The 19,195-nt window shown below is 41.5% G+C and overlaps 2 protein-coding genes across 2 annotated transcripts; both read left to right on the forward strand.

Annotated features, from left to right (window-relative positions):
* Nucleotides 1-400: 400 nt before the first annotated feature.
* LOC308382828 (G-protein coupled receptor family C group 6 member A-like) lies at nucleotides 401-5,837 on the forward strand (the record flags this gene model as incomplete). The annotated part of the gene is made up of 8 exons (XM_080860349.1): nucleotides 401-639; nucleotides 996-1,287; nucleotides 1,389-1,703; nucleotides 3,234-3,374; nucleotides 3,696-3,911; nucleotides 4,144-4,359; nucleotides 4,533-4,650; nucleotides 4,942-5,837. 8 exons carry the CDS (start codon nucleotides 401-403, stop codon nucleotides 5,835-5,837), a joined length of 2,433 nt encoding a protein of 810 aa, XP_080716475.1.
* A 4,714-nt stretch (nucleotides 5,838-10,551) lies between these two features.
* LOC308382829 (G-protein coupled receptor family C group 6 member A-like) lies at nucleotides 10,552-16,455 on the forward strand (the record flags this gene model as incomplete). The annotated part of the gene is made up of 8 exons (XM_080860350.1): nucleotides 10,552-10,739; nucleotides 11,072-11,363; nucleotides 11,465-11,779; nucleotides 12,928-13,068; nucleotides 13,635-13,928; nucleotides 14,108-14,239; nucleotides 14,502-14,619; nucleotides 15,239-16,455. 8 exons carry the CDS (start codon nucleotides 10,552-10,554, stop codon nucleotides 16,453-16,455), a joined length of 2,697 nt encoding a protein of 898 aa, XP_080716476.1.
* Nucleotides 16,456-19,195: the final 2,740 nt, after the last annotated feature.

Genomic DNA, 19,195 nt, shown 5'->3' on the forward strand with positions numbered 1-19,195 from the left:
GTGTCCATGTGAAAATACCAGTGGATCAAAATCATGTGTGAATCTCTGTTTGAGTCCACAAATGTTAATCTACCTGTCTTGTGACCTATCTTTAAGCATCTTTATATGGTATAAAATCTAGCAGACTTTTGACCAAATTTATGTACTTTCCAATGAAAGTTATGTACTTTCCAATGACAGTAAACATGTACAGTACTTTTAGGTTTAGACCAGCCCATTTAGCTTTAAGCTCTTAATACCATCATAAACTAATTGTGGAATGTGATATTTCTTCATTCTGCCGTGCTTTCCCATAAATCAAGATGTAGCTCTGCACTGAGTGATGCTATCTAACACCTGCAGTCATTCTCGTAAACAAGAGTTCTCCTCTCATCTATAAAACAGAGCCACACTCAGAGGAATGTCATTGGCACAGTTTCTCATCGTCATTGGCAACACAACGCAGCGCAATATGTGTCTCCGTCTCCTCAGCTTGGTGCTGTGGGCAGCCCTGGTCCAGGTCTCCCAGACGAATGTGTATATCTCTCCGCCTAAGGCCTTTATGGATGGGGATGTTATCATAGGGATCCTCAGCTCTGTTCACTCCACAATCGATAACCTCCAGGGCCGTGTTCGACCAGAGGAGTTCACCTGCAGCAAGTGAGTAGAGCCATGGAGGATCACCTCAAAGGCACATTCAGAGAATCCATTTCTTTTCAATGTGTGCAAGCACACACACACACACACATTTATGCATCTGAAATATTAATTTTCTCTTTACAAATTTCTCTCTGTCTCTTACTCTCTTTCAGTGTTTGTAATTGTAGCAAATATGTACTGTATATGTATATCTCATATGCATATGTATATATGAGATATACTGTACATATCTATACATTTTGGACCTGACAATGTTGTGTATTTTAAAATGTGGTTCTTGTGGTAGCGCAGCATTATCGGTGTTACAATAATTACCTTTTTATTACAATAATGTCCTTTCTTCTTTAACCTGCCAGTTTCGACCAGATTTCCTTCGTCCGAATGCTGGCTGCCATCTACACTATTGACAGCATAAATGAAGCTAATTTTCTTCCTGGTGTTCGGCTGGGTTATGCCGTTTATGACCCATGTGCTGACGCCACCAAAGCTCTCCACTCTGTGGAACAGATGCTGTCAACCAACGGCTCTTTGCCTGTCATGGATGATTACTCTGAGTTCCGACCACAAGTTAAGGTTATCATAGGGGCGCGATACTCTCTGTTGACCATCCCGGTGGCCAAACTTCTCAGCCTCTATCTCTTCCCTCAAGTGAGAAAAAGACTAATTTAGTTAACTACTTTTTCTGTATATGTATTTTTGTTTGTGCACAAATCCTCAGTGATTTTGGCTTCTTTCTCATTGTCCTTCAGATAAGCACCACATCCTCCGCGGTTGTTCTGAGCGATAAGTTGAAGTTCCCGGGGTTTTTGAGAGTGATCCCCAGTGATGTGTACCAGACAGAGGCCTTGGTGCAGCTTATAAGACACTTTAAATGGAACTGGGTTGGTCTGGTCTCTATGGATGATGACTACGGTAAGGGAGTCCACCAAAGTTTCCTGAAGGATGCAGAGGATGCTGGTGTGTGTGTGGCCTATGAGCATGTCATTCCACACTATCTGGGCCACGCGGAGAGTGAGCAACGAATCAAGGAGGTGGCAAGGAAGATACAGCTCTCTGATGCACAGGTAGGGAGAGGCAGTGCTTGTATTGAGGAAGACAAAGTTCATAGCCATGACATGAAGTCTTAGAACTGATGTTGGAAGAGTTGAGTCTGACTGAATCACTTCTGTAACTGTGAAAGAGATTTAGTAGCCCAGTGCACTTTTCTTTTAATTCTAGAATCAATTAGCAGTCAGTTTACTTTATATTCTAACAATGATCTCTTTAATTTGACATATTTTACCATGTTTGCTCTCACACATCATTTATTAAATGCTTATAACTAGTGCTGCCAGTTTAACGCATTATTAACGTCAATTTTTTTATCGCGCAATTAACGTTGTGTAAAAAATAAGAGGCCTGACTACTATGTTCCCAGCAAACTTGAAAAAAAGAAAATATTAAGCCATGGTTTAACTGCACTATAGCCTGAGTCCTTGTTTACCTGAAATGTGCACTTTATAATTTTATTTTGTACCGCCCTGTTTGGCAATGTTGTTTTTCAATAAAATAAAACATTTGCATAAAGCAAGCCAATCCACTTGTCCATGTTGATAAGAGCATTAAAATAAAATAAAAAATGATGGAAAAATTAAGGGACATTTAGAATAGATACAAATTTGCGATTAATCGCGATTAATTTTGAGCTAACTATGACAAAAACAGTGTTTGAATGACGTGGGAGCCAGAGGGAGCCGAGCTCCCATAGAGTGAGGACTAGCTCCCGTGAAAGCAACAAAGTAAAAAATATGAGGGGGTCTCTAGCCCTATTAGATCGTCAAATTCACACAACAACCGATTTACTGAACCTATTTTGTAAAAAATGTAGAGTTCGGAAATAAAATAGTCTCGAGTAGCACAGGAATTCCACCTGTTTGAGACTGTGGTGGCAAGTGCCCGGCTGTGTTTGGTCGTGAGTGAGTGAGCCTCGCGAGCATTCGCTCCAAGTCTGTTTGACGTCTAGTAAACAGACTTGGAGCGACTGTCCGACCCAAGCTGGTGAAAGCTTCCATAATCAGCTGCTGGATATAAAAGTATAGCACATTAAGTTATAATAGCAAAAGAAACTAAATGGTTAAATCATCACAAATTAATTATAGATGTCGTGGCTCTCTTTTATCATACTGGTTCATGGATCCTGTGGGTATGCTACCCTATTCAGTAGCTCCGCCAGCTATAACTAGCAAGTGAACTCTAGCCTACAATGTTTACCTACTCACTTGAGCTGCAAATCCCTAACATGCTACAGTAAAATTGGCACCTATATCAGCAGATATCTTTAATATGTTTATTTTTGTGCCATATTCTAACTCTAAATTTGATAATTTCTCTTTCTAAAACCCACTAGAGGACACTATTTAAAGGGATTTTTTCCGCGGTAAGCCAACTTTGGTATGAAGTAGAGACCCCCTTAGAGACAAAAAGATAATTCGAACCCTGGATAAAAATGCAATTAATCGCGATTAAATATTTTAATCGTTTGACAGCACTACTTATAACCATTTAGTTATTCGCTGAAATGTAAGCAAACTGGTGAAAACTGAAACGTACTTTAGGTAGTGATGGTGATCCTCCGACCGGAGCTGGTGAAGATGCTGTTTGAGGAGATGATCCGCTCCAATACCACTCGAGTTTGGATTGCCAGTGATGCTTGGTCCAGGTCTACAGATGTGGCAACCATGAAGGACATCAACAAGGTGGGTGGTGTGTCTGCAGTATACATTGGGCCTCATTCTTGAACATTTTCTTAAATATCGCCTTAAACATCTTCTTTAGAACTTCGAAAGACCTACGTAAGAAAATATCTGGATTCGTCGACGCCTGCAAATGGGTTCTTAGACAGCCGTGTGCTTAGCCCTGCTCCCCCTACTGACCAACATGAATGCCACTCTAAGTCATCACAAGAATTTGAGCAAATACAGCTCTCAGATTATATTGAGACAATTTTATTGATTTTGTTCTATATAAATAATAATTGAATTATATTGAATTAATATATTTTTATATTTTAATTAAAGGTTGGAGACATTCTTGGGTTCAATTTCATCTCAGGAAAAATCACTGGGTTTGAGCAATATTTACAGAACCTACCAATCGGGCCAGGTGTGAGAAATGATTTCATCGTAGAGTACAAGCAGAAAGACTGCCCTGCTGATTCCCCAGAGGTTTGCAGTAAGCCCAACGCTGATTACCTGGTGAAAAACACAGACCTTCCAGTGTTCTATGGAGAGAGGGTGGCTATTTGGAGCATAGCTCATGCTCTGAAAGAACTACTTGGATGCAATGAAACATTCTGTCCAGGAGACAATAATTTTCCTCCATTTGAGGTAATAGTCAAAGGTTAGATCCTGTCAAAGTTATAGACTCTGATGTGTCACACAATGTTCTCTTTAGTAGAGTATATGATCTATATTATGTAAATACACACCATATAGTGTTTTTCAATTGACTTGTTCCCTTTTTCAGCTTCGTGAGAAGCTCCAGAAGGTGAATTTTACCCTTGATGGTAAGACACACTTCTTCAATGAAGATGGTGACTTTGAAAACGGCTATGACGTCATCATGTGGGAACCAGACGGTGATCACAGACGTGCTGAAGTGAAAGGGAACTTCACCATACAACCAAGAGAAGTGGTTGTCAATAATCATGACATCATATGGACTTCGACCCCCAACAACACTGTATGTACGAACACAATTTAACCAAGGAGGCAGTCTCTTGTGCATTTACTTTTTCACAGTTATACTATACTAGCAGTGCACATATTATACATTATTATTACACTATACCAAAACTGTACATATGCACTATACAGTCATACTATTCTAATGTCACATCACTTCCAATCCGACAGATACCTGTATCACGGTGCTCACTACCATGTCCTCCTGGCTCATCCAAAAAGGTGTTTAATGTGTCCTGCTGCTACAGCTGCACCCTCTGTATTGAAGGGTACTACTCAGACCGCTCTGGTAGGTTTTGAATTAAGACACTCAATGACAATAACTCGTTGTTGTTTTTGTGTAACAAACAGATATGAAGTTTATACTTGAAAAGGTATAGGCAAAAAGCAATAGTTTTGCAAATTAGGAAATGTAGATTTATACAGCATGAAGAGTACGAAAGGGTTGAAGGGCTTTTAAAATAGCTGGCCCTTAGCTACTACCATGGTCTAAAGTTTAGACTCTAAACTGTCTGATCTGTATTTACTGAAATCCCTTTGAATCTTGTTTCAAGCTCTGGATACATTTCTTTCTTTCCAGATGAAGATGACTGCCATCGGTGCCCTAAAGACACTTGGTCTCAGAAGGGATGGACTAAATGTGAACCACGCACTGTAAAGTATCTGCAGTGGTCTGACCCATATCCCATTGCTCTCCTAGTGGGGGTGGGCGTTGGGCTCCTGCTTCTCATAATAGTTTTTGTCTGTTTCATTGTCTACCGGAACACCGTACTAATCAGGTCCGCCAATCTTCTCATGTCTTGCTTCATGATGGTTGGTTTGGCGGTGAGTTTTGGAAGTGTGGTTCTATTCATGGGTGAACCCAGCATCCACCTTTGCCGAGCCCAGCAGACCATGTATGCTTTGGGCTTCACCCTCTGTGTCTCCTGCATCTTGGTCAAAGCCTTCCGCACGTTCCTGGCATTCATGGTTTTTGATCCTGTGAGACACCATCGTCTAAAAAAGATCTACAAGCCCCTGATTATTATGATCCTGGCGACCTCTGTTCAAGGTCTGGTCTGTGTCTTCTGGCTGATCTATGACACCCCTGATGTGGATCAGACTCCCCCATCCAACCAGAGCATGATCCATGTGCTGCAGTGCACCGAGGGCTCCAATGTGGGTTTTGGGGTGATGCATGGCTACATCGCTCTGTTAGCATTCATCTGCTTCCTGCTGGCCTTCAAAGGAAGGAAGGTGCCGCAAGACTTCAGCGAGACCGGCATCATCATCTTCAGCATGCTTATCCACTTGTTTGTGTGGCTCTGCTTCATCCCCATCTATATCACCAAAAACGAATCACGCCCCATCGTACAGGCCTCCGCCATCTTAGTCTCCAACTATGGCATCATATTCTGTCACTTCATACCCAAGTGCTACCGAGCCATTTGGGGCAAAAACACGACAGAGCGAATCCTCCGTAGACTCCGGCCTTAGCTCCCAAGACTTAGTGATGGACTCCGGGTCACATTGTTCCGTAAGCTTTGCCCTTCCCCCATTCAAGTCATCAGAGTCCCTGACAGATTCTGTGTTTCTGCCTACCAGTAGGCATCCTTCCCTGACCTCTGCTTCTCCCCAGTCAACCAGTCCATCAGCAGAAGACCTTTTTTTCTACCCGAGTCGTGCTGATTCTGTCTCTGTTATAACACTACCTGAGGTCACACTACTTTAGAGAGACCAGACATGCAATAAGACAGAGACTGAGAAGCCGATCCAAGTAAGCACACTTCAGATGTGCAGGTGTGTTTTGTGATCCCATTGTTTATGTTATTTGCGTTATATGTGATATGCGTTGTTATTCTGATGATATTCATCAGCAATTTCTTAAACATCAGTTTATTAGGGCTTAACACTGTTACATTGTTCTCTCGTTGTCTCATATCATATGGTAAACTATGTGGTTGTTTTCACCTTTGTAATTATATAATATGTAGTAAACTTTTTAATTTAGAAATACATTTACTCTATCTATGCTTATATTTGGGTGTAAATTACATTTAATATGGATTTTGCTTTTAACCAGATATTATTAAAATAATATGGATATTAAAGTTTAATATAGTATAATAAAGTTAACTGATTAATACTTCCGTTATTTTAGTATTTTTATTCTTTAATACTGGACTCAACACCTTGAAAGAGAAAGGAATTAATTAAGGGTGGGGGACAGAAAGTGATATTGTTACCAACAGATTATCTAAACTATGTGGCTGGCATTGTTTCAATTACGTAAATTCAATGTTATTTATGTAGCGCCAAAACTGTACAAATTTCTTAAGGCGCTTTACAGTGCCTGGACCCCTTAGAGCAGGCACAATGGCAACAGGGTAAGGTAAAACTCCCTGTTAATCAGGAAGAAACCTTTAACAGAACCACGGCACATAAGGGGGGACCCTTCTGCTTGAGGTTAGCCCGGGAGTAGATAGGAAGGGGGGGGGGGGGGGGGGTTGTGTGGCAGAAGGGGAAAGGAGACAACAAGTGGTAGATGTACACAGCATGCATTTGGTAGATGAACATAATATATGCAAACATCATATAGCGGCGTCCCATACCGAAGACAGGAGATACTTATAAGTACATATTTGGGTGTAAATTACATGTAATATGGATTTTTGCATTTAACCAGATACTATAAAAATAATATGTACATTTATAATAAACTTCACTGATTAATACTCTTATTTAATACTGTATTAATACTTCATAATTGAATGCTGGACTCAACACCTTGAAAGAGAAAGGAATTAAGTGAGGGTGGGGGACAGAAAGTGATATTGTTACCAACAGATTATCTCAACCAATGTGGCTGGCATTGTTTCAGAATCTCAGAATAGAAGGTTAAGTTTGTCCTCCAACAAATCCTTTCATCCCTGATCACACTTACCTGGAAGCCCAATGAACTACTGATCTTGTGGGGCCCAACATTATCAACACAATTTGTAGTGAATCCCATCTCTCTCAAGTGCCTCTTGTTTCAGTATGGGGCAAATAAAAAATGGAGAGAGAATTTTTGGTAAAGAATCTCTGAAGGCAGGATAAATACTGTTTCTCAACATTGCTGTGAACGGTACCCTACTTTCTCTGTTTTTGTATGTGTTCATTGAAAAGTTTAAGCCCTATAAGTTGGTGACATACGTACATGAAAAACAGAATTAAGGAGCACTGAAAAAAAAACGGGACCAAGAAATCGCTCAATTTAACAAAACCCCTCACTGTACTTGAACACAACCATAAAGGCAAAGACAAAAATAAAAAAATGATTCAACTTTACAGAATTGTATTGGAGTATGCCACTGACATTCTACTAATACATCTATGAAGATTTCAGTAGAAGAGCAAAGAAAAACGATCAATCACCCTGACAGAATGGTAATCAAGATGTGCTACTTCAGATAGTAAACACACACATGCATGCGGGCCGTTATAATTATAAGCATATAATTCATTACATTATTTCATTGCACTGCAATGCAGTACAGATGATGTAGGCTTAGTATCGCTCCTTAAAACCTGAACCAATTACCTACATATTACAATTTAATTTCAGAACAAACAAATGCACTGCATGTACTTCTCATTAGGTAATTTTGTTCATTAAGGCAATATTTTGAAATGCATTCAGGAAACTTATAAATCCAGTGCAGATGTAGTGCAGGTTGAGGAAGCAGCAGCTGGAACATCAGGGCTTCAGATGAGGTCTTACTCATGTTTGGGATATCCAAAAAGGACAACAAAAACAAGTGATGTGATCAAGAGGAAGATGGAAGGTCACAAGCCACCAAACAAAGCCGAGCTGCTTGAATTTTTGCACCAGGAGTAGTATAAAGTCACCCAACTGCATTGTGAAAGACTGGTGGAGAGCTTGCCAAGACACATGCAAGCTGTGATTTTAAATCAAGATTATTCCACCAAATATTGATTTCTGAACTCTTCTTTAGTTAAAACATTAGTATTGTGTTGTTTAAAAATTAATATGAACTTGTTTTCTTTGCATTATTCTAGATCTGAGTCTGATCTGTGCGTGTGCATTTGTAGGCTGCTATATGATTGTGTGTGCTAGCGTCGTAGGTACATGGCAAAAGAGTGTGTTCAAAGGATAATTTATATGCGCTCGCTTCATGACCGGCACAGGCCGTCAACTTCTTAAAACTGTAGTGTGGGAATAGAGTGGTACTGGTACGACAATAACCTCAAGAGGGCGCTGTAACGCTGAAAATAAAACGCTGTTTACAGTATGGACTTGAACAGTAACCGTTTGATGACAAGATCCATACATGGTAGTCAGGAAAACACAGAAGAGGCCACAACAGCAACAAAAAGAAAGAAATAATGAAATTTAAACATAAACAAAACCATATTCCAGCAGCTCATCAGGCTGCAAGCATTATGCAATTAAGAAAAAAATCATAATTACTGTGTACATTTTAGAGATTCTAATACTGGGCGTTTCCTCAGAGAAGAGTGTAAAACATTTGCCATGGTTTCAGTAGTTTATCTTTATTGCAATGTTAACTGACAAACAACAGGGGGCAGCCCTAACAAACTAGCTCTTACTAGGGCAAACTGCATTTATTGGATGGCTCGCTGTTTGTTCGTGTGTTGTATGAAAATAAATAGAAGAAAAGAAAACTAAAGAGTGTTTACTGTATACTCTGCAATGTGCAATTATTGTCATTACCATATAATTCCTGTCTGGCCTCTCTGTAGAGCAAAGGGCACTGATGAATCCTCTCCTTGGTACATGAGTCAAACTGCCACCATCTGTCCAAGTCAAACCACACAGCATCCGTTTGTCTCGTGCAGGTTTGTGTCCTCCCCCATCATGAGCTCCAGTCCCTCCAGTTCAGAGCCTGGCACCTGATGTGACTCAGTGCAGCCACACCAGCAGCATGACTATCTATCTACCTTATGGCACACTGACTCTCTTGATGCCTTTAGGAAACGGTGTCTCTTACACAGGAGGTAGTCTTTTCAGATTAGCATGGATATCTGAGTGGGCATTGAGACTGCATATACCATATCAGAGGAACAACCTCAGATGACTGGTTGTGTGATGAATACATACAGCAGAGAGAGCTAAAGCAAGTATTCCAACACATGAATTTTTGTCACCGCCGCTGCCATGCCCCTGTCACCTGATTGCAAATTTTGCCAATATCATTTTAAACCCTCACTAACCGCCGCTGCATGCCCCCGTGCAGTTGCCCGAGCAACATTAGCCCACTCCTGTGCACGTCCCTGGTCTTAATATTTGTTGACCGTGCCCTTTGCCTTCACAACATGAAATCTTCATAGGGATTCTAAAGAATTGAAATGTTCCCTCAGATGCCTCATACAAAGGTTTACGTTCCACACAGATGCTCATCATTAAACTACAGTTCTGCCCAGGCACGGACTGGCCGTTGGAAAGTTCTGGAATTCTCACAGTGGACTGGCCTTGCGAGGGCTGGTGTTTTCTTTCTTCTCCTTTTCCTTGCCCAACTACTTTTATATCATATAGTTTCAAAAATATCCAATAGGTTGTCTTAGCAGCGACACAGCTGGTTCAACCTGTAATAGCAGTAAGTGCTTTTGCCATAACAACTGCAAAGTATCGAGCCCTCAAGTGGTTTGTGTGCTAAGTGAATTGCTCTAGTTCTTGATTTTGATCACAATACACATTTGTACTGTACTGTATGACAATGTGTCCATGTTAAAATACCAATGGATCACAATCATGTGTGAATGTCTGTTTGAGTCCACAAATGTTAATCTACCTGTCTATCTACCTTGTGACCTAACTTTAAGCATCTTTATAGGTTATAAAATCTAGCAGACTTTTGACCAAATTTGCTGTGAATTTCCCACTTCCCACAAGACAGGTACTTTCCAATGACAATAAACATGTACAGTACTTCTAAGTTTAGACCAGCCCATTTAGCTTTAAGCTCTTCATGCCATCATAAACTAATTGTGGAATGTGATTTTTCTTCATTGCTGACGTGCTTTCCCATAAATCGTATTGGAGCTCTTCCTCCTCCCCACTGAGTGATGCTATCTCATACCTGCCGTCATTCTCGTAAACAACAGTTCTCCTCTGATCTATAAAACAGAGCCACTCTCAAAGGAATCTCAATGCCACGGTTTCTCATGCAACATAACGCAGCGCAACATGTGTCTCCGTCTCCTCAGCTTGGTGCTCTGGGCAACCCTTGTCCAGGTCTCCCAGACGAATGTGAAAATCTCTCCGCCTAAGGCCTTTATGGATGGAGATGTTATCATAGGGATCCTAAGCTCTGTTCACTCCACAATCGATAACCTCCAGGACCGTGTTCGACCAGAGGAGTTCACCTGCAGCAAGTGAGTAGAGCCATGGAGGATCACCTCAAAGGCACATTCAGAGAATCCATGTATTATCAATGTGTGCAAGCACACAAACACACACACACATTTATGCATCTGAAATATGAATTTTCTCTTTACAAATTTCTCTCTGTCTGTGAAATTGTAGCAAATATGTACAGTACAGTATATGTATATCTCATATGCATATGTATGTATGAGATATACATATCTATACATTTTGGCACTGACAATGTTGTGTATATTAAAATGTGGTTCTTATTAAATGTGGTACCGCAGCATTATCAGTGTTACAGTAATTACATTTTATATCTTCTTTAACCTGCCAGTTTCGACCAGATTTCCTTCGTCCGAATGCTTGCTGCCATCTACACCATTGACAGCATAAATGAAGCTAATTTTCTTCCTGGTGTTCGGCTGGGTTATGCCGTTTATGACCCATGTGCTGACGCCACCAAAGCTCTCCACTCTGTGGAACAGATGCTGTCAACCAACGGCTCTTTGCCTGTCATGGATGATTACTCTGAGTTCCGACCACAAGTTAAGGTTATCTTAGGGGCGCGATACTCTCTGTTGACCATCCCGGTGGCCAAACTTCTCAGCCTCTATCTCTTCCCTCAAGTGAGAAAAAGACTAATTTAGTTAACTACTTTTTCTGTATATGTATTTGTGTTTGTGCACAAATCCTCAGTGATTTTGGCTTATTTCTCATTGTCCTTCAGATAAGCACCACATCCTCAGCGGTTGTTCTGAGCGATAAGCTGAAGTTTCCTGGGTTTTTGCGAGTGATCCCCAGTGATGTGTACCAGTCAGAGGCCATGGTGGAGCTTATAAGAGACTTTGAATGGAACTGGGTTGGTCTGGTCTCTATGGATGATGACTACGGTAAGGGAATCCACCAACGTTTCCTGAAGGATGCAGAGGAGGCTGGGGTGTGTGTGGCCTATGAGCATGTCATTCCACACTATCTGGGCCACGCGGAGAGTAAGAAACTAATCAAGGAGGTGGCGAAGAAGATAAAACACTCCGATGCACAGGTAGGGAGAGGCAGTGCTTGTATTGAGGAAGACAAAGTTCATAGCCATGACTTGAAGTCTTAGTAGTGTTGTTGGAAGAGTTGGGTCTGACTTAATTCTGTAACTGTGAAAGAGATTTAGTAGCCCAGTGAACTTTTTGAATTACTAGCCGTCAGTTTACTTTATATTCTAACAATGATCTCTTTAATTTGACATTATAGCCCTGATACAATGTTTGCTCTCACACATGATTTATAAAATGCTTATAACCATTTTGTTTTTTGCTGAAATGCCTTGAGTGTGAAGCAAACTGATCAAAACTGAAATGTACAGTTATTTCGGATAACATGTGGCAGGCGGCCATTGAGAGGGTGCATACATCTTCTCTCTGTGTGAGACATGGACTACTTCAATTTAAAGTCCTACATCGCCTGCATCTCTGCAGAAGCAAACTGGCCAAAATGTATCCCGAGACAGACCCCACCTGTGAGAGATGTCTCAGTGCCCCGGCCACTTTATCTCATATGTTTTTCTCATGTCGATCAATAGCCCCCTTCTGGTCCTCAGTCTTTGATACAGTTTCTCAAATGTGTGGCCATGCCAGTACCCCAAACCCGTTGACTGCCATCTTTAGTGTTATGCCAGAGGATATACCAATTTCAAATAGTCAATCACCATTGCTTTTGCATTTCTCACCATTGCTTTTGCATTTCTCTTAGCCCGTAGATGCATCCTCCTCAAGAGGAAGGACAGGCTCCCACCTACACATGGCCAATGGGTAAAGGATGTTATAGCACACCTTACACTAGAGGAGCTGAGGTTCTGCATTGGAGGCTCTTGTAGAAAATACCACAAGGTTTGGCAGCCATTTTTAAACTACTTCAATAACGAATGCTCTTCGGACAGTCTCATGATTTAAAGCCTTACACACAGCCCCCCCCCCCCCCCACCCCCACCCCTCCACCCCAACCCAGTTCCTCCCCCTACCCATTTGCTGTCTCTTATGGTTTTATTATTTAATATATGTATTTACTTTATTACATTTTATTTTGTATATTCTATTAGAGTTGATTTTGTAGATTTTTATGTTCATTTCATCTGAAATCCAATACAAATAATTGAATATATATATAGATAACTAAAAAAAAAAAATAATAAATGTACCGTAGGTGGTGATAGTGGTCCTCCGGCCAGAGCTGGTGAAGGTGCTGTTTGAGGAGATGATCAACTCCAGTACCACTCGAATTTGGATTGCCAGTGATGCTTGGTCCAGGTCTACAGATGTGGCAACCATGAAGGACATCGACAAGGTGGGTGGTGTGTCTGCAGTAATCATTGGGCCTTATTCTTGAATTTTCATAAATATCGCCTTAAACATCTCCTTTAGAACTTTGAAAGTCCAACGTAAGAAAATATCTGGATTCGTCAACGCCTACACTCTTAGACAGCCGTGTGCTTAGCCCTGCTCCCCCGAATGAGGATCCTTAAATAAAACGCGCATTCTCGTACATCTGGATTAACACAGTAAACACCGACCTAACTTCCTTGGTGCAGAGGTGAAGGTACTGTGGCAGAATGTAGATGTGTCCATTCTATTCCACTATGGCTGTTTCCAAGCGATTGAGTATAGTGCTTATTTATTTATTCACTTTCTTCCTAAATTGTTCTTAACTGTGTTCAAGAATGAGGCCAATTGTTCTTATGGATACTTTACTGACAAACATGAACTCTTACTCTTCTCTCAAATATTTATGAAAATACAGCTCTCTGATAATATTGAGACAACTTTATTGTTTTAGCTTCATATTAATGAAATTGAATTGAATTGAATTGAAATTAATTCATATATTCATATATTTGTATATTTTTATTTAAGGTTGGAGACATTCTTGGGTTCAGTTTCATCTCAGGAAAAATAACTGGGTTTGAGCAATACTTAGAGAACCTACCTGACTTCATTGAAGAGTACAAGCAGCTGAAGATAGACTGCCCTGCTGATTCCCCAGAGGTTTGCAGTAGGCCCAATGCTGATTATCTGGTGAAGAACATAGAGCTTCCATTGTTCTATGGAGAGAGGTTGGCTATTTGGAGCATAGCTCATGCTCTTAAAGAACTACTTGGATGCAATGAAACATTCTGTCCAGGAGACACTAATTTCCCTCCATTTCAGGTAATTTATAGAATTTGGTGCGTCACACAATGTTTGAGTGTGTAAAGTATTGTTATCTATATTATGTAAATACACACCATATAGTGGTAAAATGTGCCATGAGATACCAAGCTACTTATATCATATCATGCATCATATGTACATATGTGTTTTTTTATTGACCTTTTCCCTTTTTTCAGCTTCGTGAGAAGCTCCAGAAGGTGAATTTTACCCTTGATGGTAAGACACACTTCTTCAATAAAGATGGTGACTTTAAAGACGGTTATGACGTCATCATGTGGGAACCAGACGGTGATCACAGACGTGCTGAAGTGAAAGGGAACTTCACCATACAAACAAAAAAAGTGGTTGTCAATAATCATGACATCATATGGACTTCGACCCCCAACAACACTGTATGTACGAACACAATTTAACCAAGGAGGCAGTCTCTTGTGCATTTAATTTTTCACTGCAGTTATACTATACTAGCAGTGCACATATTATACTATACATTATTACACTATACCAATAGTGTACATATGCACTATACCGTCATACTATTCTAATGTCACATCACTTCCAATCCAACAGATACCTGTATCACGGTGTTCACCACCATGTCCTCCTGGCTCATCCAAAAAGGTGTCTAATGTGTCCTGCTGCTACAGCTGCACGCTCTGTATTGAAGGGTACTACTCAGACCGCCCTGGTAGGTTTTGAATTAAAACAAGACACTCAATGACAATAACTCCTTGTTCATTATCTTTTGTGTAAAAAACAGATATGAAGTTTATACTTGAAAAGGTAGGCAAAAAGCAATAGTTAAAAATTAGGAAATGTAACTGTATACAGCACATGCATTTCCATGAAGAGTTGAAGAGAGGGTTGAAGGGCTTTTAAAATAGCTGACCCTTAACTCCTGACATGGTCTAACAGGGGTGCAACGATAGGGGGTGCAGCAGGTGCGGTTGCACCTGGGGCCGTGGGTATTGGGGCCCCGTGGTCATGGGCCATAGACATATCTATGTCAATCTAAAAAGTTTGCAGGGGGAATATGCGTGGAGGGGACGTTGGGCGGTGGTTAGTGACAACTTCACAGTTTTAAGTGTTAAAGGCAGAATATTTGCGCGGAAGGAGGTGGCCTGGTGGCGGTTACAAACATGAAAAAAGGGGGTATGGGACTGTAAATTGTTTGGGAACCGTCATAATAGTGTGCACCTGGGCAAGTCATAACTATGTTACGCCACTGGGTCTGACCTATCTGATCTGTATGTACTGAAATCCCTTTGAATCTTGTCTCAAGCTCTGGATACATTTTTTCTTTCCAGATGAAGATGACTGCCATCCGTGCCCTAATGACACTTGGTCTCAGAAGGGATGGACTAAATGTGAACCACGCACTGTAAAGTATCTGCAGTGGTCTGACCCATATCCCATTGCTCTCCTAGTGGGGGTGGGCGTTGGGCTGCTGCTTCTCATTATAGTTTTTGTCTGTTTCATTGTCTACCGGAACACCGTACTAATCAAGTCCGCCAATCTTCTCATGTCTTGCTTCATGATGGTTGGTTTGGCTGTGAGTTTTGGAAGTGTGGTTCTATTCATGGGTGAACCCAGCATCCACCTTTGCCGAGCCCAGCAGACCATGTATGCCTTAGGCTTCACCCTCTGTGTCTCCTGCATCTTGGTCAAAGCCATCCGCACGTTCCTGGCATTCATGGCTTTTGATCCTGTGAGACACCATCGTCTAAAAAAGATCTACAAGCCCCTGATTATTATGGTCCTTGCGACCTCTGTTCAAGGTCTGGTCTGTGTCTTCTGGCTGATCTATGATACCCCTGATGTGGATCAGACTCCCCCATCCAACCAGAGCATGATCCATGTTCTGCAGTGCAGCGAGGGCTCCAATGTGGGTTTTGGGGTGATGCACGGCTACATCGCTCTGTTAGCACTCATCTGCTTCCTACTGGCCTTCAAAGGAAGGAAGGTGCCGCACGACTTCAGCGAGACCGGCATCATCATCTTCAGCATGCTTATCCACTTGTTTGTGTGGCTCTGCTTCATCCCCATCTATATCACCAAAAACGAATCACGCCCCATCGTACAGGCCTCCGCCATCTTAGTCTCCAACTATGGCATCATATTCTGTCACTTCATACCCAAGTGCTACCGAGCAATTTGGGGCAAAAACACGACGGAGCAAATCAGGGCTGGACTACTCAAGTTCTCGGAGTTAAGTAAACGCACCTCCGTAGACTCTGGCCTTAAAGACTTAGTTATGGACTCCGGGTCACATTGTTCCGTAAGCTTTGCCCTTCCCCCATTCAAGTCATCTGAGTCCCTGACAGATTCTGGGTTTCTGCCTACCAGTAGGCATCTCTCCCTGACCTCTGCTTCTCCCCAGTCAACCAGTCCATCAGCAGAAGACCTTTCTTTCAACCTGAGTCATGCCGACTTTGTCTTTGTTACAACAGCACCTGAGGGACCCACTGCTTTAGAGAGACCAGTCATGGCAGTAAGACAGAGACTGAGAAGGCGGTCCATGTGAGCACACTTACACATGTGCAGGTCTGTTTTGTGTTAGCATTGTTTATGTAATTTTATATGTGTTGTTATTCTGATGATTTTCAGCAATTGTTTTCATGATAATCATATTAAACAGGTTATTACAGCTCACCCACATTGTTGCGTTGGAATGCGTTGACGCGTCAGGGTTAACGCATCCCCATTCACTTTGAATGGGGTGACGTCATCCTTTGCCGAACTGAATTGTGGCTCCGTTTGGTTCGCGTGCTTTGCGTTTCATGCTTTGCTTGCGACAAGAGTTGAAGAATGTTGAACTTTTCGAGAGGCAATGCATGCGTCAGCCAATCATATTGCCTTTCATCCATAATTGACAGCACAGGCGCTAGCCAGTCATATCCCGCATTGAGACTGCATATACCATATCAGAGGAACAACCTCAGATGACTGGTTATGTGATGAATACATACAGCAGAGAGAGCTAAAGCATGTATTCCTTAGAGAATTCACCGCTCCAATCTCACACAGCAGAGTAAAAGGGAAGGGATGTTTAGAAGATCAACGACAAGGTCTTAATACTTTAACAATCCCTGTCAGGACTTCGGGCGGCGATTGCCATACTTTGGCGGCATCTAGTGGCCAAAAGGACTCTGTGTTTGTGTCCACGTGTGCCTTTGTTTGTCGTTGTGTGCCCTCACCAGTTTCTCGTTGTCTGCCCTCACCTGTTTCTCGTTGTGTGCCCTCACCAGTTTCTCGTTGTGTGCCCTCACCTGTTTGTCGTTGTGTGCCCTCACCAGTTTCTCGTTGTGTGCCCTCACCAGTTTCTCGTTGTCTGCCCTCACCTGTTTCTCGTTGTGTACCCTCACCTGTTTCTCGTTGTGTGTCCTCACCTGTTTCTCGTTGTGTGTCCTCACCTGTTTCTCATTGTGTTCCCTCTCCTGTGTCCAATTATGTGCCCTAGCCTGTTTTACATTGTGTCACAATTAGCCAGGAGATAAAATACCTGGCTAGTTTCCCTGACTCTTATCAGGTCGTTAGATTGTCTTTGATTGCTAGAAGTGCTCTCACGCACTGTAGTTTGTAGTGCTCTCAAGCACATTAATTTGTAGTGCTCTCAAGCACATTAGTTCTTAGTGGTTACAGTTTTTGGCCTTTTGCCCTGTTCTTGATTTTCTGCGTTTTGGAGTTACCATTTGTCTTCTGTGCTTTGGATCACCTTTGTTTGGAATTATCTCTGTTTTTGAAAATAAAGCAAGTAAGTTTCAACACCAGCCTGCAATTGGGTCCTCACTGCCTCAGTAGGCTAAACACTGGTTACTAATCCAGCAGCCCGGGTTCAATCCCTGGCAGAGCCCTGACAATCCCAAATCCTTTAACAATATTTAAATCAGAACATAATGAAAACACTACAAAGTTCAAAGGTATATCAACAGCGTTGTGAGGGTTGGTTCAGATCATTTTGAAAAGGTGCATTCATTCAAAATCAATAAATAATACTTGGCTATGGAGAGCTGTTTAGGGCAAATAACCCCCTCCACCCTTTCAATCTCTCAGATAGATAGATCGAAAGATGGATACTTTATTAATCACGAGGTAAACTGCTGTCTTAGTTAATAGGGTTGTGTTAGTACTGTTATTATTAGCTTATGTTCATTTTCATGTTTCTAATGTTTCTTCATGTTTAAGGGTAATTATATATTTTGAATATCTGTCTCAATATTTATTGACTCTACCTTTGCCTTTAATCACAACATGAAATCTTCAAAGGGATTCTAAAAAATGTAAAAAGATGCTCCCTCAAATGCCTCATATAAAGGTATACATTCCACACAGATGCTCATCATTAAACTACAGTTCTACCCAGGCATGGACTGGCCGTTGGAAAGTTCTGGAATTCTCACAGTGGGCTGGTCTTGCGAGGGCTGGTGTTTTCTTTCTTCTCCTTTTCCTTGCCCAACCCCTTTAATATCATATAGCTTCACAAATATCCAACAGGTTGTCTTAGCAGCAACACAGCTGGTTCAACCTGTACTAGCAGTAAGTGCTTTTGCCATAACAACTTCAAAGTGAAATGGTCTAGTTCTTGATTTTGATCACAATACACATTTGTACTGTACTGTTTGTCAATGTGTCCATGTTAAAATACCAATGGATCACAATCATGTGTGAATCTCTGTTTGAGTCCACAAATGTTAATCTACCTGTCTTGTGACCTATCTTTAAGCATCTTTATATGGTATAAAATCTAGCAGACTTTTGACCAAATTTGCTCTGAAATGTGAATTTCCCACTTCCCACAAGTCATGTACTTTCCAATGACAGTAAACATGTACAGTACTTCTAGGTTTAGACCAGACGATTTAGCTTTAAGCTCTTCATGCCATCATAAACTAATTGTGGAATGTGATTTTTCTTCATTCTGCCGTGCTTTCCAGACAGAGGCCTTGGAATGTGATATTTCTTCATTCTGGCGTGCTTTCCCATAAATCAAGATGTAGCTCTGCACTGAGTGATGCTATCTAACACCTGCAGTCATTCTCGTAAACAAGAGTTCTCCTCTCATCTATAAAACAGAGCCACACTCAGAGGAATGTCATTGGCACAGTGTCTCATCGTCATTGGCAACACAACGCAGCGCAATATGTGTCTCCGTCTCCTCAGCTTGGTGCTGTGGGCAGCCCTGGTCCAGGTCTCCCAGACGAATGTGTATATCTCTCCGCCTAAGGCCTTTATGGATGGGGATGTTATCATAGGGATCCTCAGCT

Source organism: Sprattus sprattus (genome assembly GCF_963457725.1).
Source record: "Sprattus sprattus genome assembly, chromosome: 2".
NCBI lineage: Eukaryota > Metazoa > Chordata > Actinopteri > Clupeiformes > Clupeidae > Sprattus > Sprattus sprattus.